Genomic DNA, 23080 nt, shown 5'->3' with positions numbered 1-23080 from the left:
TTTGCACACACGCCAGGGAGGGACGGGGGCACTCCCTCAGTTCAAACCAGGTGGCTGCCCTGTAAAGGAGCCCTTCCTAATCCCACAAAGAAACCGAAATCAGGAAGCTCAGGAAAGGATCTGGGTTTTTGCTTAATGTAGAAACACCCACTGAAAATGTATCTTTTTCCTTTGGCTTTCCCCCAGCTAAGAGCTCTTGAATAGTCACCAATATTGGACTATTGAGTATTTACTGTATTGTTCTATTGTTTTATGGTGTTGCTATAAACTGCTGGGATTTGTGCAAACGAGAAGCAGTATAGAAATATTGCTAATAACCAAACAAATAAATAATTGGAGTGAGTTTTTACACTAGGCACCAAAAGTTTCCAGGAAGACAGAACCCCCCAAAAATGATGTTTCAAAGAAGTCCTTGATCCACTGGGGCTGTAGAATTCACTGACTTATTCCCACTAATCCTTCTCTCTGCTGTTTGGCCAATGCTGTACTCTACCATCTGAAAACATATGTGAGTACATGTGATGCTGTTGCTCTCTAGTGGTTGCTTTGCAGAGAACATGGTGTCTAGTCCTCCTTTTGTCAATGTTAAAGAACTTTATTAATTTCTTTTTATCTGGAGCTGCAGGAGGCAAAAGGATAGGGACTCCTCTCAGGGATGACATCAAACATGCACTCACCATATTGACATTCTGTGAGTTTTGTTATGTGCAGTGCTCCTTCCCATGAATTCAAGTGCATGCCTGAAGCGTCTACTTCTCTTTCTTTCTGGTAACACACTTAGAAATAACATCACCAAAATGCTGTTTTGGGTGGCATTTGGCATTAAGCACATGCCAGAAATGGGTGTTTTGAAGTGTGCTTGTAAGCATAGTAAGAACATCATCCTTACCAAAATTCATGACTGTCTGGCATAGGGAGCATGGAAAGCAAGCTTCCAAAGCCGTACACCGACTCAAGGTAGATTTAAATATTCACTATATGTACCAGAAGTCTGAATCTTTTTGTATGCATAGCACTTCTCACCAAATATAACAATGCACGCAAAAGAATTAACTGGAAATTCTTTTACAGCAGAATCCTATGCCCCCTTATCTGGGACTAAGCCCCATTAAAGACTGTGGGACTTCTGAGTAGACATGCATAGGATTGTGCTGTAAGAGATACAACTTTCACTTCTCAACTCTAATTCCATAGAAACTATTGGATGGTGTGGCATCTGTGGACATGCCCCAAGAAACAAACTTTCATGCATGTACCTGTAATGGTGGTAGACCAATTTTCCCCAACCTGCTGTCCTCTAGATGCTTGGGACTTCAACTCCCATCAACCCCAGCTAGCATGGCTAATGATCAGGAATAGTGGGAACTATGGTCCAAAACATCGGGAGGGCACCAGTTTGAGGAAGGCTGTGAAAGATCATGCATACAACAGCCCTCTGATTTTGGTGAATAAAGTGAATGTGCAAATCTAGGCTTATACAATCTGTGTTAGGAGAATTAAAATGTGAACTATAAAGGAATGTTGCACATTGAAAATCAGAGCCACTCCAGTGTTAACAGCTTCAGCAAGGGAGCACAGCCCACCTGAAAGCAAGAACAATGCAGTACAGATATTTTGCTCAATAGCATTTGCCCTAAGGCTGCAGTCGTGAGCACATTTATTTAAACAAAACATGTATATCCCATCCTGTTAACATTATTTATACTGATGTTGTTTTTGGCCTTGAAAACTATCAGTACAACAAAACAGCAACAAAGGACAGCAGTGTAGTCAAAACAGCAACATTTATAACATCATTTTTAAAAAAGATCATGAAGCCAAGCTCGGCTTACATTTTTAAAAGACTGGGTGGCAGGGAGGATTTACTTTGTGCCAAAAAGGCATAAGGTAAAGCCAGGCCCTTTCTCTGGTTGCCACACACCTAACTTCAAAAGGCAAGGGCACCCTCCAATTATTACTTAATGCACAGGAAGAAGGTGATCCTTCAGTTACCCAGATCTTAAGCCACATAGGGCTTTGAAGGTAAGCACCAGCACCTTGAATTGTTCTCAGAAATAAAATGATAGCCAGAAAAGTTGTTTCAGATCTGGAAAATTATGTTCCCAGTGAGAGGTCCTAGTTAGCAGTTTAACAGCTGTATTCTGAGGTTTCCAGGAAGTCTTCCAAAGCAACCCCATGTATAATTCGTTTTGGTAGTCCAGCCAGGAGGTTAGAAGGGCATGGATAGCTATGGCCAAGGTAAGTTCTGTAGCAGTTCTCATACAGCTGCTTGTGCAAGAGGATGCACAAGCAGAACAACCTGTGGATTTAGGGTACTTCCAGATGAGGCTTTTATGGTGCCATCACCCTGTCTCATTCATGGAATTTTACAGGAGGGTCCAGCTGTTGTAGTCTTCCACTCGTAACCCTCCCATGTTTTCCCACCACTTCTTCCAACTTTTCCCTTACTGCAGAACATCCATTAAAGAAAAAAAGACACGATTGCTGCAGAATTCCTTCTGACTGGTAGCACTAGGAGCCCTTCATCTAGAACAGGGGTGGGCAACACGCAGCCCACGGGCTGCATACAGCAGCTGCTGGTACCTGCCACCATGCTTTTTTTCTTACCAGGGTAAAGTGGGGAGGTTGCTGTTTGCTGCCAGAATTTGGTATCAAATTGCTACAGAGGCTTATAATTGTCCATTCTAAGCCTCTGTAATGGTTGGCCGCCAAATTTTGACAGCAAACCATGACCCTCCACCACCACCACCTTTTGGTCACCACCGCTGCTGCAGCTGAAGCACAGTCAATGTTGGGGAGGGGAGGAATTGGTCCCAGACTGTCCGAAGTTGCTTGCCCCTGACCTAGAAGCACCCCCAGTTTCACTTTTCTCCTACAACACTCTAACACAAGGTTTCAAAAAGCCCTTCTGGGTGAGTGGAAGATTCCTTTGGTGAGCGGAAGGCCACCTTTGGATCCAATCCATTAACTGCAAGAGACAGAGTTTCTCAAAGCCAATCATTTTATTTTGGGGACACAATTCAAATTCAGTACTCTAGAGCAGCCTTCCCCAATATCAGGAAAAAGCAGGAAAACTAGTTTCCACCCTAAATCCCACAGTGGAGTCAATGGAAGCCATTCTTGTATCATGATTCAAAATTTAATTTTGGTACAGTTCAACATTTATAACGATAATCTCCAAAAGTGCTCTCATTATGCCCTTCAGCAAACTTCTGTATATATTTGAAACAGGGTGGGGCTGGGTGGATGCTCAGATTCATTTGCTTCATCTTAAATGCTCCAAAGTTAGGTCTCACCAGATATCTACATCAGATGAATAATCAGTGGCTCCTAGTAGCACATCAGGAGGGCGATACCCAAGTGTCACCACCTCAGCAGAGTATGTTTGACTGGGGGGGGACTTGGCCCGAGCAAGACCTGCCAAGATAGGAGAAAAAAGAGTTATTACACGTGAATTACATGTGAAGTTACAATTCCGTGCCACTCTCTGTAACATAAACAACATGGGCAATTCTGCGTAGTTTGGCCATGTGTATCTCTACCTCCTACAGCGACAATCTGTTACAGTTCTTTTGTTCTTTTGTGTTGTGAATGATCTCAGAGCAGTCTCTAATATAGATAACTGTGCATCAGGTTGTATCCAATGGTGGTTTTGCACTAGAGCAGGGGTAGACAACTATGGGAGGTCTGGGAGGCATTTTTGCTCCCCAGACTCCCACGCCCACAGGCTGCACTCTGAAAACAATTAAAGTAGGCAGTTTGCCAAAATCCATAGCACTGTAGAGCGCTCAGGGGGTCAAATTTTGCTTGTTTGTAAATTTGACCCTATTAGCGCTCCATAGTGCTAAATCCACCATATATTTCTTTTCTTTTTAAACACTTCTTTGTTGCTGCTGAGTTCAGCGGGGAGTAGGGGTGGGGATGTGTTACTCAATCCTGCACTAGAGGAAAAACTTCTGCTTGTCTAAGGCAGCATACCTGATTTTCACTGATTCCTCCCACGCCACCTGAAAAGCTGTTCTTGAGGGTTAGATGATGCTCTGGGTCAGTATGAGAGATGGTGCAGAAGGCTGCAGGAGGCTTGGGGGATCTGTGAAAATTGGGTGCCCTGCCTTGTATGAGCCCTGCCTTATATACTTGGAAGGAGTAGGCTCACTGAGGTCACGGGTGTGGCTTGCTTCCTGGTAAGTTCAGGCTGCAGTTGTCTTATGAAGAAGACTTATACCAAGCTAAACCATTGATCCCTCAAGCCCAGTATTGTGTGATCTGATTGGCTGTAGCTCTCCAGGGTCTCAGACAGAGGTCTTTCCCATCACTTGCTACCTGATCCCTTTAACTAGCAGATTCCAGGGGTTAAACCTGGGATCTCCTGTATGCCAAGCATATGCCCCACCAATGAGCTATGGGCCCTCCATTTAAGCAAAGCATACATCTCAGTTGTTATTGATTTAATTTTAAGTGTTGACAGATATATGTGCTCCATGGAGCTAGAGAGAATCTTCATTTCAAGCTAGTTGGTTACATCCAGCTTCATGTACAATTATTTAAGTTCTAAGTTTATTCTTGGTTATAAAGAGGAGGGGGATGTAGTCTAAAGACAGGCTGCATTCGAACATCATGGTAAACCAAATTGTAGAAACTATTCTGGCTTACTGTGAACGAGCAAGTGTGCTGGTGCGTGCTGCTCAATCGCTCCCACTTGTCTCCTCCTGCCACCAAGAATGGCTAAACAAGCCAGGGAACCTCCAGCTGTGGTTTGTTTACCGAGACGTCCGATAAACCTTGGCTTATTAGAGGAGGAACAATCCAGAGTTTCCAGTTCAGATGTCATGCAAAACAAACCATGAATGAAGAGTGGTTTGTTCAGTCATTCCCGGTGGGAGTGATCAAGGGTTGTGCACCAGCATTGCTTGCTTGCTCATGATAAGCCAAAAAAAATTTTTTTAAGTATTCTAGGATACCATGATGTGTGAACTGGGCCATAGACACTTCTTTCCCAAAATTCAGCGAAAGGGGAAGATGGTAGCTTTGGATTCCTAAGCATGGGAAACCCGACTAGCGACTGAAAATCTGTCTAGGGGTTGGGCTGTGATTCACCAAAGTCAGCCAACTTGAGCTCTCCATAGCAACTGATGAGTAAATTCTGAGGTTTCAAGTCCCGATGAAGAATGCGATGTTCATGGATGTAAACCAGGGCCCGCAAAAGTTGGAATGTGAAGAGCTGGGGAAGAGAAGGAGAATTCAGACTTCTGTGATTAGTGATTGGTCAGTTACCTCTGCATCTCAGGGGGACAACAACCTTGATACAAAAGAGAATAAATACAGAGAGAAAGGGAAAAAAGAGAAAACATTGAAAACCACTAATATATCAACAGCACAGGCTGAGGAAGTCAGCTATCCTGGACTACTTTGCATTAGAATAAATCAAAGAATTTAAGGCTAGCAGCTTCAATAAGGCATTTCAGAATGTCACATTTCTTTAGAATCCAATGATGCTTTCACTGATTTCAATGATGTTCACACCTACCCTGCAGCACAGGTTGTCAACATGGTACAAAAGTGAGACCTGTGTAACAAAAGGGGAATGCTTAACATACTACCCTCCTCCTCCATCATTATCAGTGTTTTTCCAAGTCCCCCTCGCCATAACCTTTAATTTGTGGTGTTGCTTTCCTGCATTTACACAGCTAGATACCTTGTTAATATATTTGCTAGTTTATCTGGCAGAAGCTCAGCTTTGCTACTTCAGAATTCCACAGCCTAACAACTTCCTTTCCTACACTTTTCTCAAAGTGTCTGCCCTCCCTTGTGTATGGGTGTGTACACACACATCTGCACACAACTGTTCTAGATCAGTATTTACAAAGGAAGAAAAATTAAAGCCTGAAATCGGCAATTTTGGGAAGAAGCACATGCATGTGTATAGCAAAGTTCAAAAATTAGTACTGGGTCAGTTGCATGGATACATTCTAATAAGTCCATCTATCCATTCTTGTCATTTCCAAGTGATCATGGAAAAGAAGCTAAGACCTGCAAATGTGTGTGCTTCTTCATAGGGTGTTTCTACATTAAGCAAAACCCCCGCAAAAACCCACATCCTTTCTGGAGCTTCCTGCTTTCAGTTTCTTCGCAGGATTAGGAAGGGCTTCTTTACATGGCAGCCACCTGGTTTGAACTGAGGGAGTGCCTCCCTCCCTCCCTGGCATTTGTGCAAAGGGGGGGGGAGTTTTGTTTTCGTAGCTCAACTTCTGCTATACTGTTTTCTTGCAGCCCCCAGGAAACCTCTGACTTACTCCTGAGTAGAGATAATACCATGGTATAAGTCTGCAATCCTGGGCACACTTACTTGAGTAAGCCCCATTGAACTTAATAGGGTGCTCTGAAACAACAGAGGACATTGCTTCTGAGCTTGGTGGGGTGGGGGATCAGATGTGTCTCCCTTTGTTGCAGGGAGGCATTTTACCCTCTTCTCTCTCCGATTGAGAAATGCAGAGGCAGGAGACGCAATCGGCAGGCAATTCTTGCCCTCATGCCTATCAAATCTGCTCAGGTCTCCTTCCCTGCAACCCCACTCCCATCCTCAATGCCTTTGTCATCCTGATTGCGCCCCCAGCCACCAAAAACAAAGGCCCCCAGAAGGCAGAGTGGTGTCTTCCGCTATGGGAGAATTTCATGTGGAGGTCACGGTGCTCTTGTTCTGTGGGCTGGGGAAATTACTACATTTTTTGCGTTTGGGGAAAACACAGGATAGGCTGGGGGAAATGGCAGGAGACACCCTGAAGGGTAACAGCATCATCTAAAGAGCCCACAAACTTCCATGACAGAGCCATCTGAATAACAGGATAAAAGCTCTGTGTGATGAACCCCCTGGTCTCTCTTCTTTATGGGAGGGGCAAGCACGCATCCAGCTTGCAGGACCTAATTTCTTTTTTTTACTAAACCCCTGAGGTCCAGCGACCTGAACCGTGGGCAAAATAATGGCTCAGTCAGGTAGACATATGCTAAGAATTAAGGAACAGGTTGCCTCTGAGGACATGATCAGCCCAGGAATTTCTGATCAGTCCAGTAACCAGACTCACATGTTCTTTCACACAAAAACCCACTTCATGTTTTCTCCCTAGCATTTTTTTCAGCAACCTAATTTAGGGTTGGAAAGCTTTTTCATTGTCACAACTGCTAGACATTGGGAGACCTTGATGATTTACTGCAAATCACTCAGAAATCTACCAATAGATCCCGATCTATCTTCGTTCTGACCGCCCCTGCTCTATGGCTTCGGGGGAATATACTCCGCTTTATTTATTTATTTATTAAATTTATTAATCGCCCATCTGGCTGGTCACCCAGCCACTCTGGGCGATGTAAAACACACCATAAAATAATTTAAAACAATAAAATTCTACCATAATTTTTTTTTTAAATACCCTAACCCACCCCAAATGCCTGCCTGAACAACCACGTTTTTAATGCACGACGGAAGCTCATTAAAGAGGGGGCATGACGGAGTTCCCTAGGGAGGGAGTTCCACAGAGTGGGGGCCACCACAGAAAAGGCCCTCTCCCTCGTCCCCACCAGTCTAGCTGTCCTGGCTGATGGGACAGAGAGAAGGCCATCCGAGGCTGATCTTGTTAAGCGGCCTGTCTGGTGTTGCTGGAGGCGCTCCTTAAGATAGGCTGGGCCGGAACCATATAGGGTTTTAAAGGTCAAAACCAACACCTTGAATTTGGCCTGGAAAACAACTGGTAACCAGTGCAACTCCTTCAGCACTGGAGTGATGTGATCTCACCGGCGGCTGCCTTTAATCAGGAGAGCCGCCGCGTTCTGTACCAGCTGCAGCTTCCGAACCGTCTTCAAGGGTAACCCCACGTAGAGCGCATTACAGTAGTCTAAACGAGAGGAGACCAGGGCATGTACTACCGATGGGAGCAGATGGTCGGGAAGGAAGGGGCGCAGCCACCGTATCAGATGGAGTTGATACAGTGCTGTCCGGCTCACAGCTGACACCTGACACCGTTTCTGTCCCATGCCCAGGCCTGAAGCCCGACTGAAATGGGTCTAGATAATCAGTTTCTTCCAAGTGTGCCTTCAACTGCACTGCCACCACCCGCTCAATCACCTTGCCCAAAAATGGCAGATTTGAGACTGGGCGAAAGTTGTTCAGAACTTGAGGATCCAAGGAGGGCTTCTTTAAGAGCGGTATTATCACTGCCTCCTTGAGGGCTGATGGCATCACTCCCTCCTCAGGGGAGGCATTCACCACCGCCTTGATCCCCTCAACCAGTCTCTCTCTGCAGCTCATAATGAGCCAAGATGGGCAAGGATCAAGTAAGCAGGTGGTCGGCCTTACAGATGAAAGCACCTTGTCCACTTCATCAGGAGGAAGAAGCTGGAACCGATCCCACAAAACCGGTTTGCCACAGGCCGCCTCTTGCTCACTAACTGTATCCACAGCGTGCAGAGTAACACACCTAATCTGATCAATTTTATCTCCAAGTGCCTTGCCAAAGCCTCACAGGAGGCCTTAGAATGCTCCAGTGGTTTCGGAGCCACAGGACCGACCAGGCTCCGGACCACTTGGAACAGCCTCCTGGGACAGCACTCTGCAGACGTGATGGAGTCAGCATAATATTCCTTTTTTGCTGCCTTCACCGCCACGTGATAGGCTGAAGATACAGCTCTAGCCCATGTCTGATCGCCTTTGGAGCGAGACTTCCGCCACCGGCGCTCTAGCCATCTCCCCTCCTGTTTCAGAGCTCGTAACCGCGGATTGAACCATAGTGCAGTCCGAGCCCTGTTCAGGGGGAGAGGGCGTTTCGGAGCCACCTGATCTAATGCCCCAGTGATTGCGGCATTCCAGCCACCCACCAGGGTCTCGACCGAGTGGCCGTTGGCACGCCCCAGAGAATCCCCAAGTGCGTTCAGGAATCCATTTGGATCCATAAGACGCCTGGGGCGGACCATTTTAATGGGTCCTCCACCCCTGCGGAGGGGTTGTGGAACCGAGAAGTCCAACATCACCAGATAGTGATCTGACCATGACAAGGGGGTGGTGGATATACCCCCGACTTCCAGATCACTCCCCACTTCTCCAGAAATAAACACAAGGTCTAGTGCATGACCGGCTACATGGGTGGGCCCAGTTAGAATATGGTGCAGCTCCCAGGAGGCCATGGTCTCCATGAAGTCCCGAGGTGCTCCTGTGAGGATGGCCTCTGAATGTACGTTGAAGTCCCCCAACACCAGTAAGTTAGGGGACTGTACACGCACATCAGAGACCACCTCAAACACCTCGGCCAGGGAGTCAGTCGTGCAGTGGGGTGGACGGTACACGAGCAGAATGCCCAGACTGCCCTTCGGGCCCAACCTCCAGTACATGCACTCAGCAACCTTGGTCTCCCGGAGAGGGGGTCTGGTGAAGACCAAGGACTCTTGGTAGATAACAGCCACTCCCCCTCCCCGATCCCCAGCCCTCGGCTGCTGTGCATACGAAAATCCAGCTGGACACATGGCTGCAAGGGTTGGAGCAGCAGCCTCGGCCAGCCAGGTCTCCGTAATACATTCCAGGTCTGCACCCTCATCCAGGATCATGTCATGGATGAGGGAGGTTTTCTGGGTAACAGACCTGGCATTGCAGAGCAGCAAACGAAGGCCAGAAGATGGGGTCACGCCTCCCCCAGCCATCCTTTGGCTCTGGACAGGCCCGGAGCAGGGGACAGGTACTACACATCTCTCCCTTGTTCCCCTTACCTGGCACGGCCTGCCCCTAGCACTCGGCCAGTGCCTGCCGCCCAGCCTCGATATGTTCTGGCCCCCAACACTCCCCCCACTGCCTCCATCAGGTGGACACATGCCCCCTCGCTCCCGCCTATCAGGCAGGCTACCCACCCCTAAAAACACAACAAAATCCCCCCCAACAAAATAAAACAAACAAACAAAACAATTAAAATCCCCTTAAAAATGCCAGGCAGGAGTCCACAGGGAAGGCCTGGTGGCGGTGGCGGCGGTGGCAGCAGCAGGCCCAGTGGCGGCAGCAGCAGGCCCAGCGGCGGCAGCAGCAGGCCCAGCGGCAGCAAGCACGCCTCTTCCCCGGTGGTGGTGGTGGTGGCCTCTCCTGCAGGCCCTGGCTCTCCCAGGCCACCTCAGCCAGCCAGCTTATGTAGCCCCTCCAGGGAGGGGCAGGTGGAGCAGCACAGCTGGCTCAGTACCTGGGGGCCTGGTCCTGCAGGGACTGGCAGTCTGCCAGGCAGAAGTCCACAGGGAAGGCCTGGTGGTGGCAGCAGCGGCGGCGGCAGCAGGCCCAGCGTATAATCCAGAATAGGTGGTTCGCATGATTGGGCAGGGAAAAGTAGGTTGTTTTCCCACCTTGCATATGCTGGTTGTGTGCTGCCTAATTACCATAATTACCCTCGCTGGGCATGGCTTGTCATGACATCTGAACCCAGTGAGGACGGGTGGCAAAGATGGTTTATAAACCACCCCGCAAACCCATGGTCTGTTGTAGAGTTATTTGAGGGTTGTTTAACCCTCAGGTTCAGATGACACAACAAACAATGGCAACTCCCTGCCGGGGGTTGAATATTCAAAATGGCTGCTGGCACACACCGCAACCCACTATGGCTTAAATAAACCACGGTGGGCTGCGGTGAGCATGTGAACCAGCCCACTGAATTCCCTGTTCCTTCTGAGCTTGTCTTCAACCCTCAAAGTAGCTGGATGGGGGCAGGGGGATGAATTTTCTCAGCAACGATACAGTTATAAACTATCCCTGTTGTAATACAAAGTATTCTGGGGTGGCCTGGTCTTGAATGGGAAAGTGAGACCCACTTGCTTTCATGCTCCTGCTAGAGATGAAAACTGCTAGAACTGGTTTGCTGCTGATATGGATCAACACAGCTGCCTGCAGTTTTGGCCTTATCATGGGGGCATGGCTATAGGGACTGCCATGACAAGTGCCTGCACTTCAAAATTAATTACTACACCACTGGATCGAAAGTGCTCCAGGGTTTTCAGATTTCCCTTTTCAAAGGCAATCAGGGTTGGGAGATCCTCCACAGGCAGTGTCCCATGAGACGCAAGGGGCTACCATCAGCAGGAAGAAGTCATAACCTTCCTTGCGTGACTGGCCTCTTTGGATCCTGGATGTAATTGTGTATTTTCTTTGGGAAATACAGACTGAAATACATTCATTTGGAAAATAAACAGGAAACACAAAACAACCTGAGGTGCAGTTTCATTTCATTGGTCCATGATTTAAGTTTGGGAAGCCATTCATGACCAGATGATGAATCAGATGCCAACAGTGTATCATGGAGATTTTTTCTGTAGGTTTCCGAGGTGACAGCTCTTTGCTTTGGGGCGCAATCTGGGCAAGCCTAATAGTGAAACGTGATGTTAGCAAATGTGAGGTCTTCCACTCCACTTTTGTCAAGATAGCTGGATTGTGAAGCTCGAATCTGTTGCAGTGAAGGATCGGTGACCGGGGGGCAGGGGTGGGGCAGGGGACTGTTTAATCCTTTTGAAACAGCCGATTTTTACCAGGGATACCTTTGTCTCGTCCTAACTGGACTCATTTCTGGTTTCAGAACCCAGTTGGGAACAAAGTTATAAGCCTCCTTAATGAGGGCATTTGCAGGGGAGAAGCAGGGGGTGATCCTTTCATACTGATTCTCCCCTGCAAGTGTCTTCTCCCCACTTGTCACATTAGCATTGTGAGGGACTGTTTCCCCCATAATTTCTAGTTCCACCCAAAGATGATTTGGCTTCCTGGTGGAAGGTAACCAACCAGCAAGTTAGAAATATGTTTGTTTAATCCATGTGTATTTGTTTATTGCTTCTCAATACCTGTAAGCTGCCTTGTGAACCTATTTATTGGTTAAGAGGTGGCACATATATTTATACATTAAAGAAAACAAATTCAAATAGAGTCAATCTATCAAATGTTTACCGCCACTGTGTTACAGAACTCTTTCCTCACAGTGTTTTGTAAGGCGCATAGTTACTTTTATCTAAGTAAATCTTACACATAGCATTTTACAGACCATCTCATACAGAATAGAATAGAAATGTATTTATTTGTTGCATTTAAATACTAACCTGCCTCCAAGGAGCTTGTACATGGCTTATCCCATTTGATCTCTGCAACAGCCCCTTGAGATGGATTTGGCTGATAGATGGCAACTTGCCCGACTGAGCTTTGCAGTTATGTTTCTGTATTTTTAGAACTGTTTAAAATTATGGGTTTCTTTTGTATTTCCTCTTTTTATTGTAATTGATAATTTGTAAGCTGCCATGCATGGGCTTGGAGGTAGTGTAACCATTTTGAAATACATACATAACTACCTACATAAATAAGACATTTGAACCCCAGTCTCTCCAGTTCAGACCAATGCTCTACCCATTAACCACACTTGCTCTTGGCACATGCCATTTATGTACTTAAGAAGGACTTGTTTCTTCAGGAACTTACCATGACATTATGAGGATGAAGCCCCCCTGGATGCTGGGACATGTACTGTGCCAAGTCTGCATGCTAAATAGGCATGGAAGAGAGAAAGAAATAGGACTGAAAGCATGAAATCCAATCCTCAGAGAGCCTTTCTGCAGAATCCATCAAAGTATGCCTCAACCACAGTTTTAGAGTTGGGTCCAGAGAAATGCCAATGGAAAGGGGTGAGTGGAATGTGGCTTCCCCGCCCCTTCTGTCTTGGCAGCCCGCCCCCACCTCTCCCAAAAATTGAGGGCCCTGAAAATCAGGTGGAAGCAATGTCTGCCCCGCCCCTTCTGATGGCGTTTCTGTATGCACAGTACTCCCACAAGACCCTTGGGGAATAGATTGGGGATGGGACACAGCCTTGCTGTGGGAAAACAGAAGTGTGAACCATGTTGCTGTTTTCCCGTTTGGGGAAAAAATGGTCTGACAAGATATACATGGTGGTGTAGCACAAATATTTTAAAAATAAAAATCACAGAACTAAGCAAAAGGTTTTAAACGGTGGGGCAGTGCTGTCAGAACACAGGAAAGGTAGGCATGCTATACTTACTCCTTAAAAAGAATATAGTTAGATAAAACACTCTCATACTGAGATCCAGTGTGGCATAGCGGTTAAAGTGTTGTCCTGGGGCTCAGGAGACTGGGGTTCTAGGCCCACTTGGCCCTGAAGCTCACTGGGTGACTTTGGGTCAGACACTGACTCTCAGCCCAACCTACCTCACAGAGTTGTTGTGAGGATAAAATAGAGAGGAGGAATCATGTAAGCCACCTTGGATTCTTTGCAAGAGGAAAAAAAAAGGGTGGGATATGAATGCAATAAAAAATGGAGTTGGGTAGTTGCGTGGGTGGGCACACACAGTCCCAGACTTCCCTTGTAATGTGCTAGGCTGAAATAGCACGCCACTGACTGTAGGGCCAAACTTCACAAGCCATTAAATGTGTCTAATGTGAAGGTGTTTAAAAAACATTTTATTTGAGAGTTTTTAATGACAAGTAGCTTGAGGGTCCTTCTACCATTGTTCAGTTGGGTCTTATTTAAGGTCCTTTTAGTGTGCTTGTATTTTCTTGGTCTGAATTGTATTTTATATATTTACATTAGCTATAGTGCAACTGTAGAAAGGCAAAATATAAACATTTTAAATAAAATAAAAATGACTGGCCAAGGTTGCAAGGTCGGCCAGTGAACCCACACCTTCACAAACAAAGTCCAACACTTTATTCATTGTACCACACTGGCTATGCAGGACGTGAGAAAACAAAGTCCTTGATATGATGGCACTTTTCCTAATAATTAATTACCAGCCAGAAACCATCAATCCCACAAAGATTTTGCCAGAATATCTTTAGAGGAGAGTTAATAGAGAAAAGGAAACTTCACATATGCCTCAGTATATTTACTGGGAAATATTTCTTATTTCTGGGAAAGTGTTGCTTTTGCAAGGATGAATGCTCAAATCGTGAGGAGGGTAGGGAGAAGGTTTTCCTGTTGAGGTTCAGGTTGTGAAAGAAACCAGTGTTTTAACAATATTGTAATGAGTCCGTTGTCATGGTAGTTGCAAAAGCAATCAGTTCTCGCCAGCTTTTTGTGCAAAAAAAACACATTTTAAAAATGTGGCTGCTCCTTAAAAGACGTTAGGGGAGCAGATAGCTTTCAAGGGTGGTGGTGGGGAAGCAAGCAAGAAGCACCAGTCACCGTGATGTAAGGACTCATTCATTACATACTGCTATAAAATGCTTTGAAGCATTACAAAAAAAATGACAACATGTTTGTTTACTGGCCCACAAGATGGCTCACAAATCCTTAAATAAATCATCAAGTAAATAAATAAAGTGTCTGAAAAGCAACTCACCATGTACTCAAAGACTAAAGTCAGGGTCTCTTTGGTCTGGATGATGTCATGGAGGAGCACAATATTGGCATGTTTCAAGCCCTTGAGGGGAGATGCTACGAGAACACATAAATAGTAATCAGACTGCTAGCAACTGCCCGGGATAATTTCAACTGCCCGGGATAATTTCCATGCCTGGGATTTGGAGTACAGGCTTATTAGGATGTGTGTTTTTTCTAAACAGAAGGCATAGTTCAGAAGGGGCTGAACAGTTAAAATTATTATCCCCTGCCTCCACCCACACTGGCTTTTTCTATATTAGAGGTACAAAATGCAGGTCATGCCCTTTGAGAGACTGAACCAAGCTGCCTGACCAGCCTATATACTGGGCTGCCCCAGCAACAGCACCAGTCAAAAGTCAACCCAATTGCTGGTATTTTCTGTTTTAATTTGTCTCGGGGGGGGGGGGTATTTTAAATATTCTGATTGCTGGTACATTGTTTTCTGCTGCTGTTTTCATGTTTTCTGCTATGTTGTACATTAAGAGGGTTGTTTTTAATTCTCTGTCATGAGCTGCCTAGAGCTCTTTGGAGATAAGGCAAGGGTAAAAGGTTTTAAAATAAATTTAAGAAGACCATCTTCAACTACTAATTTAGGTTAGAAAGCTCTTTAGTTTTGTGATAAGTTCTCCAGGTATACAATTTCACCCAAGTTGATTTATGAACTGCAGACTGGAGTGGAGAAAAGACACAAAAGCTGGAGAACTGAGCAACATTTCTCTTGCAGGACTTGCTCTTTCGAGAGAGTGGCATGAAATTGTTTATTCCCCTGCCCCCTTAGCATGTGAAAAAGTTGATGGTTCCACTGGGGCCCTGGGGCAGACAAAAGCAACAGTATAATGGTAAAGTAAACAAGCAGTTTTAGATGTTATATCTGTGGGAGTGTCTAAAGGTCTTAAATAAATAATTTAAAAGCTTAAGCAAATATATAAATCAGAGACATCAAGAAAACTGCAAACACTTTGTCCAATACAATGACTTCTTCTAACAAGATGAACCAAAACAAGATGGAGGAAAAGTACACAGTCAAAAAAGTATAACACTACATCAAAAGAAAAAGGGGAAAAAAGAGGCACACATGCAGATTATTAAACAGGTAGTAATATGTCCTAGCGTTAGTACTAATGATGTTGCTTTAGTATAAACCAACACTTGTGGAACATAACTAGCGCAATGGGAAAATGCAATGTTTCACTACCAGAATTCAGTGGCCCAGTGGCAAAAAAGGGAGTGATTTTTCTTCAAAATAAGGCACACGTGCCACTGAAGAAAAATTGCCCCTTTTTGCCACTGTGCAAATCACCACCTTTTCCCTGTTGCACTAGTCCTGTTCTGCAAGCATTGGTTTATACTAGCACAAGGTACTTAACACTAGCACCAGGACAACATTGGATATCACCCATACTAATTATATATAAGTGCAATGCACTTAAAGTACAGATACACCCAACATTCAATAAGATGCATGACCACCACCTTACGTCAAAGAAACATATATGCTGAATACACAATACTTTTCTAAATGCACATTATACTGCATTGAAAATAGGATCTTCCCTTTCAAGCTTGAGTAAAAGATTCACATACTTCTGATTACTGTACATGAGCTGAATGTACAGCGTGCTGGAAAATTAGGATTTTTTAGTCATGACTTAAAGGAGAATTCTATGTTGCATATCATTCCCTCCAATAACAAAGTTGGTGGCCCCAATATCTGGGGAAACTCCATGATATGCAAAAGTACATGTGCTGTAAAAATTACTCCCAGTGTGGTTCAAATTTTGAAAAGAAAACACAGGAAAACTAGAACTGTGTATGTGTGGGCCCATGTGTGCATGAGTGTGGATGTGGCATTTTTCTTTTTCCAAGCAAGAACACTGGGCCAAGACAACTTCCATATGAAGGAGTGATCATTCCCCCCCTCTGATTTCGCTAGCAGGGGGGACCATGAACTATGCCCATTCCCTCCCCAGCTGGGCCCCTAAGACTCTATCCGCCTCAGTATGGCTTGTCGGGGAAGAGGACAGAGTACAGCACCCAAAACTCCCCCCACCCCTCCACTGCTGCCATACAGCCAACCATGGGTTCGTGATTGCATGGAATGAGACTTCAACTGATACAGTTGTATACACATGGGATTATGCATATATTAAGCTGAGCACATAGACATTGGGAGGGGAGACGGTACATGTGATCCCAACACACACACCCCCCAACACACATTCAGAGAAATATGAAAGTAGTGCTATTGTCACAGCTGGGAGCCTTCCTTAACTGTATGGATGTAGGGGCAGGGAAAATAAATTAAACAAAAAGGCCATTATCTTCCTGTATTACAGAGCTCAGCCCCGGTACTGAAAACAGATTCAAGGGCTGAGTCCTGCCACAGATTAAACTATGTGTTCGCTCTGAACGCCTTACCTTCTCTTATGGTTGTGGAAGGTACTCCTTCCTTAGTCTTCAGGCTGATGACTTTCAAAGCTACCAGTTGGCCATATATTCTAATGGGACAGAGTATAACTGATGAATTTCCATCCATACCAATACAGCTGGATCCGCAGTTTACAGTATATGTAAAATGAGACTTCTTCCCTTAAGTCAACCACAGTTAAATTGATCCAATCTCAGTTAAGGAGCAAACTATACATTTACATACTAATATATGTAAGGGTAGCTCTCCTCCCACCCAGACACTTCCCCCCTTCCCCAGGCGTAGAGGCTAAAAAAGGAAAACGCCTTCCTTGGTGCCAAACGCTCACCTACTGATCCCTTTGTATACTGTTGAATGAGAACTTTCACTCAGCTTCTCCAGATTTAAGTAGGAGGAGGCATTTCCAAATGGGAGACCTCTTCTTTGCTTAGATGGGGGAAGGATGCAGAGAAAGAGAAAGCATGAGTTTGTTTCTAGATTTATTAGAGGTCTTTGGACCCCAGTAGAGAAACAAAGGCTTATTGTACAAATAATAAATACAAACAAATAAATATAAAGATAATACTTGTTATATATAACTTGGTTTGATATAATAAATACAAATAAATAAATAAATACTTGTTATTGGATTAACTTGGTTTGATATAGAAGTTAATAGCTTTTTGAAGTTACTTCACCATACGAACTGTATAGGTAGCTGGTCTACCTCTGATTACAAGATGCTAAATAATGAACAGTTGTTCATTTTCAAAAAGAGAAGTTATGGGACTCAAGGCTGCCTAGATGTCACACCAGCTGTTTTGCATGTCACTAACTAGGCTGCATTTATTCAAGTGTGTGGGAATTTTGTACTCTGTACAAGCTTGGACCCCTTCATGGATCACTGCCTTGTTGTGGCGAAGGGGCTTGCGTAACTCAGTGAAGCCATAAGCTATGCCGTGCAGGGCCACCCAAGATGGACAGGTCATGGCAGAGAGTTCTGACAAAATGTGGTCCACTGGAGAAGGAAATGGCAACCCACTCCAGGATTCTTGCCAAGAAAACCCCATGGAACGTATCACAAGGCTAAAAGAGATGACGCCGGAAGATGAGCCCCTCAGGTCGGAAGGTGTCCAATATGCTACTGGGGAAGAGCAGAGGGTATTTCCAAGTAGCGCCAGAAAGAGTGAAGCGGCTGGGCCAAACCCGAAAGGACACTCAGCTGTGGATGTGTCTGGTGGTGAAAAGAAAATCCGATGCTGTAAAGAACAATATTGTTTAGGAACCTGGAATGTCAGATCAATGAATCAAGGTAAGCTGGAGGTGGTCAAACAGGAGATGGCAAGATTGAACATCGACATCTTGGGAATCAGCGAACTAAAATGGACAGGCATGGGTGAATTTAATTCAGGTGACCATCATATCTACTATTGTGGGCAAGAATCCCTTAGAAGAAATGGAGTAGCACTCATAGTCAACAAAAGGGTGGGAAAAGCAGTACTGGGGTACAATCTTAAAAATGATAGAATGATCTCAGTACGAATCCAAGGCAAAACATTCAACATCACAGTAATTCAAGTCTATGCCCCAACCACTGAGGCCGAAGAAGCTGAGGTTGATTGGTTCTATGAAGACCTACAACACCTTCTAGAACTAACACCAAAAAAAGATGTCCTCTTCATCATAGGGGATTGGAATGCTAAAGTAGGAAGTCAAGAAATCACCGGGATAACAGGCAGGCATGGCCTTGGTGTACAAAATGAAACAGGACAAAAGCTAATAGAGTTTTGCCAAGAGAACATGCTGATCATAGCAAACACTCTTTTCCAACAGCACAAGAGGCGACTCTACACATGGACGTCACCAGATGGTCAATATCGAAATCAGATTGATTATGTCCTTTGCAGCCAAAGATGGAGAAGCTCCATACAGTCAGTAAAAACAAGACCTGGAGCTGACTGTGGCTCAGATCATGAGCTGCTTCTTGCAAAATTTCGGCTTAAATTGAAGAACGTCGGGAAAACCACTAAACCGTTCAGGTATGACCTAAATCATATCCCTGATGAATATACAGTGGAGGTGAGGAATAGATTTCAGGGATTAGACCTGATAGACAGAGTGCCTGAGGAACTATGGACGGAGGTCCGTAATATTGTTCAGGAGGCAGCAACTCAATCCATCCCAAAGAAAAAGAAATGCAAGAAAACCAAGTGGCTGTCTGATGAGGCTTTACAAGTAGCTGAGGAAAGAAGGGAAGCAAAAAGCAAGGGAGAAAGGGGAAGATATATGCAACTGAATGCAGAGTTCCAGAGAAGAGCAAGGAGAGACAAGAAGGCCTTCTTAAATGAACAATGCAAAGAAATCGAGGAAAACAACAGAATGGGAAAGACTAGAGATCTCTTCAAGAAAATTGGAGATCTCAAGGGAACGTTTTGTGCAAAGACGGGCATGATAAAGGACAAAGAAGGCAGGGACCTAACAGAAGCAGATGAGATTAAGAAGAGGTGGCAAGAATACACAGAAGAACTATACAGGAAAGATCTGAATGTCCCTGATAGCTATGATAGTGCGGTCACTGAACTTGAGCCGGACATCCTAGAGAGTGAAGTCAAGTGGGCCTTAGGAAGCATTAGTAACAACAAAGCTAGCGGAGATGACAGTATTCCAGCCGAGCTATTTAAAATCCTAAAAGATGATGCTGTTAAAGTGCTGCATTCAATATGCCAACAAATCTGGAACACTCAACAGTGGCCACAAGACTGGAAAAGGTCAGTTTACATTCCAATTCCAAAGAACGGCAACGCCAAAGAGTGTTCAAACTACCGCACCATGGCGCTCATTTCACATGCCAGCAAGGTGATGCTCAAAATCCTACAAGCTAGGCTTCAGCAGTATGCGAACCGAGAACTACCGGAAGTACAAGCTGGGTTTCGAAGAGGCAGAGGAACTAGAGATCAAATCGCCAACATTCGCTGGATCATGGAGAAAGCAAGAGAATTCCAGAAAAACGTCTATTTCTGCTTCATTGACTACGCTCAAGCCTTTGATTGTGTGGATCACAACAAACTGTGGCAAATTCTTAAAGTGATGGGAGTACCAGACCACCTTACCTGTCTCCTGAGAAACCTGTACGAGGGTCAAGAAGCAACAGTAAGAACCAGACATGGAACAACCGATTGGTTCAAAATTGGGAAAGGAGTACGACAAGGCTGCATATTGTCACCCTGCTTATTTAACTTATATGCAGAGTACATCATGAGAAATGCCGGGTTGGATGAATCACAGGTCGGAATTAAGATTGCTGGGAGAATTATCAACAACCTCCAATATGCAGACGATACCACCCTAATGGCAGAAAGCGAAGAGGATCTAAAGAGCCTCTTGTTGAGGGTGAAAGAGGAGAGTGCAAAAGCTGGTTTGAAACTCAACATTAAAAAAACTAAGATCATGGCATCTGGCCCCATCACTTCCTGGCATATAGAAGGGGAAGAAATGGAAGCAGTGACAGATTTTACTTTCTTGGGCTCCAAGATCACCGCAGACGGTGACTGTAGCCATGAAATTAAAAGACGCTTGCTCCTTGGGAGGAAAGCTATGGCCAACCTAGACAGCATAGTAAGAAGCAGAGACATCACCTTGCCGACAAAGGTCCGTCTAATCAAAGCTATGGTTTTCCCAGTAGTAATGTATGGCTGTGAGAGCTGGACTATAAGGAAGGCTGAGCGCCGAAGAATTGATGCTTTCGAACTGTGGTGCTGGAGAAGACTCTTACGAGTCCCCTGGACTGCAAGGAGGTCAAATCAGTCCATCCTAAAGGAAATCAACCCTGAGTGCTCATTGGAAGGACAGATAATGAAGCTGAAGCTCCAATATTTTGGCCACCTAATGCGAAGAGAAAACTCCCTGGAAAAGACCCTGATGCTGGGAAAGACTGAAGGCAAAAGGAGAAGGGGACGGCAGAGGATGAGATGGCTAGATAGCATCACGGATGCAATGAATATGAACGTGAGCATGCTCCGGGAGAGAGCGCAGGACAGGAAGGCCTGGCGTGCTATGGTCCATGGGGTCACGAAGAGTCGGACACGACTGAACGACTGAACAACAACACAAGCTTGGAACTCTCCTTTACATATATTCCAAGGCTGAGCCCAAGCACTGAAATACTTAATTTGAAGCATTCCTGCCTTAAATGAAACCCAGACTACAGGTTACAAACACTTACAAACACTGTTAACAAATGCAGAATTGTTCATTGCTTTAGGTAGACAGCAAATGTCCTGTCTTTAAGTAGACAGCAAATATCATGTCTCTAGGTGGTAGACAAGATATTTAATGCTTCTAACACAAGGCCTGAGTGCACTGATTATACTAGCTTCTCCTACAGTGGAATACATGGGGACTGTTTCATATGTTTGAGGAGGCATTCTCACAAGTGGGCTCAACAGTGGCCCCTTGGCAAGAAAAAATTGGTTTAGAAAGAGTGGCGTGGGATAAGTAAGCCAGGTGAATGGAACTTGACAAGGGGACACTCGTGGCAAGAGTTGCTAGGGGAAATGGAAGGTGGGAAAAGGAAAGGTTCCTCCTGTGCAAGCACCGGGTCATTACTGACCCCTAGAGGGACGCCGCTTGCGCTGGCGTTTTCATGGCAGACTGTAGCGGGGTGGTTTGCCATTGCCTTCCCCAGTCGTGACTACCTTTCCCCCAGCAAGCTGGGTACTCATTTTACCAACCTCGGAAGGATGGAAGGCTAAGTTGATTTGAGCCGGCTACCCGAGACCCAGCTTCCTCTGGAATCGAACTCAGGTCGTGGGGAGAGTTTTGGTTGCAATACTGCCGCTTACCACTCTGCGCCACACGAGGCTCCTAATGGAAGGTGGGGGGAGGTTAAAAAGGGAGTTGGGCAGAGAAGAGAAAGTGGCTTTGGGGTGAGGTGGTTTTGAAAGAATGTGTGAACAGGAAGCCAAGATGAGGAGCCAACCTGAACATCGGTGGACAGAACAGCTGTGAGGAACAGGTAGGTAGGAGCAGGAGGCCTGCTACATGGGGGACATCTGAGCAGTGAAGAATTGGGAACAGACAGAGCAAAGCCCCTGTGTGCGCATGTAGCAGTGGGACTTGAGGAACCTCAAAGAAAGACAAAGTGATGATTCCACTGTAAAGGGAGGGAGGGGATGGAAATTGATTTTTATTATTACTTATTTTAAATCCAAAGAAATGTGGTTAATTTACCAAGGTGTTCATCTGAATCTTTTAATTCCTCACCCAGATATTTATTTAATCAACTTAAATAAACTTAAACAAAACCGTGGTCCCAGCTGCCACAGAAATATTTCTGGAGCAGCTGTTCAAGTGTATCTCGAGACTAGAAAGTGTGAAAACTGCTGCCATAGAAGAAAGGCAAAAGTCCAAATGTGGCCAATAAATAACCAAGCTTCTCATTTGGTTATTATCAGTGTGGTGTAGTGGTTAGAGTGTTGGACTGGGACTTGGGAGATCCGGGTTCTAGTCCCCACTCGGCCATGGAAGCTCACTTGGTGAATTTGGGCCAGTCACTGACTCTCAACCTACCCCATTTCACAGGGCTGTTGTGTGGATAAAACGGAGAGGAAGAAGATCATGTATGCTGTCTTGGGCTTCTTGGAGGAAAGGTGGAATATAAATATAACACATAAATCAGCATATAAGTTGGAATTAAAATGAGCTACCTTTCATACTGTCTGGAGAACCTTAAGCTTCAAAATCCTACACAGACAGAAGTTGGTCCAATACAGGAGACCAACCTAAGTTGCATTTTGTTTTGTCCAACATAAAGTCCTACTTAAAGCAGACACATTGAAATGAATGGAACTTAAGTTACATTTCAGTGGCTCTGCTCTAAATAGGACTTATGTTGGATTTTGCCCTCTGAGACAAAAATATGCAGCCATTTCTGCTACAGTATTTTATGTCTACTGTCAATTAGAAGTTATGATTGATATCATCCATTATTCTAATCAATTGCCACCCCCACCAAGCCTTTAGGATAGGTTAGGCTGCATGTTCAAATACATAAATGATGCTAAATTTCTTCTATTAATTTATGCAAAACACACTCACCCACTGGAATCTTGCAGCAAATACCTGCTCCTGGGAAGGACTGTTGAAACGGCGTTGCTGTGTTCTTCCAGCTTTTTGTATCTGAAGTGTATGGAACCATTGTGGCTGCAATGCATTTGTTGGCTGGGGCATTTTGTTTGGATCCATCAGCTGGCAGGATGAAAAGGCCATCAACTTAAGAACAAAAATTTTCCTA

At 45.0% G+C, this 23080-nt stretch overlaps 1 protein-coding gene across 1 annotated transcript in view; it reads right to left on the bottom strand.

Moving 5' to 3' along the window:
- Positions 1-23080, bottom strand: part of CDK15 (cyclin dependent kinase 15) — a 65605-nt gene that overhangs the window by 40813 nt on the left and 1712 nt on the right. Inside the window, exons 2-8 of the mRNA XM_084818023.1 lie at positions 22885-23034; positions 17138-17235; positions 16800-16879; positions 14341-14435; positions 12467-12529; positions 5098-5221; positions 3297-3417 (exon numbers count right to left, since the gene is read on the bottom strand). Coding sequence (XP_084674149.1) covers positions 3297-3417; positions 5098-5221; positions 12467-12529; positions 14341-14435; positions 16800-16879; positions 17138-17235; positions 22885-23034 — 731 coding nt within the window. The remainder of the gene's footprint in view (positions 1-3296; positions 3418-5097; positions 5222-12466; positions 12530-14340; positions 14436-16799; positions 16880-17137; positions 17236-22884; positions 23035-23080) is intronic.

This window comes from Heloderma suspectum, chromosome 1 (assembly GCF_057233095.1).
Source record: "Heloderma suspectum isolate Gila_16-S chromosome 1, 16-S_ref, whole genome shotgun sequence".
In the NCBI taxonomy this organism is placed as follows: Eukaryota; Metazoa; Chordata; class Lepidosauria; order Squamata; family Helodermatidae; genus Heloderma; species Heloderma suspectum.
This window is presented reverse-complemented; position numbering and strand designations above follow the sequence as displayed.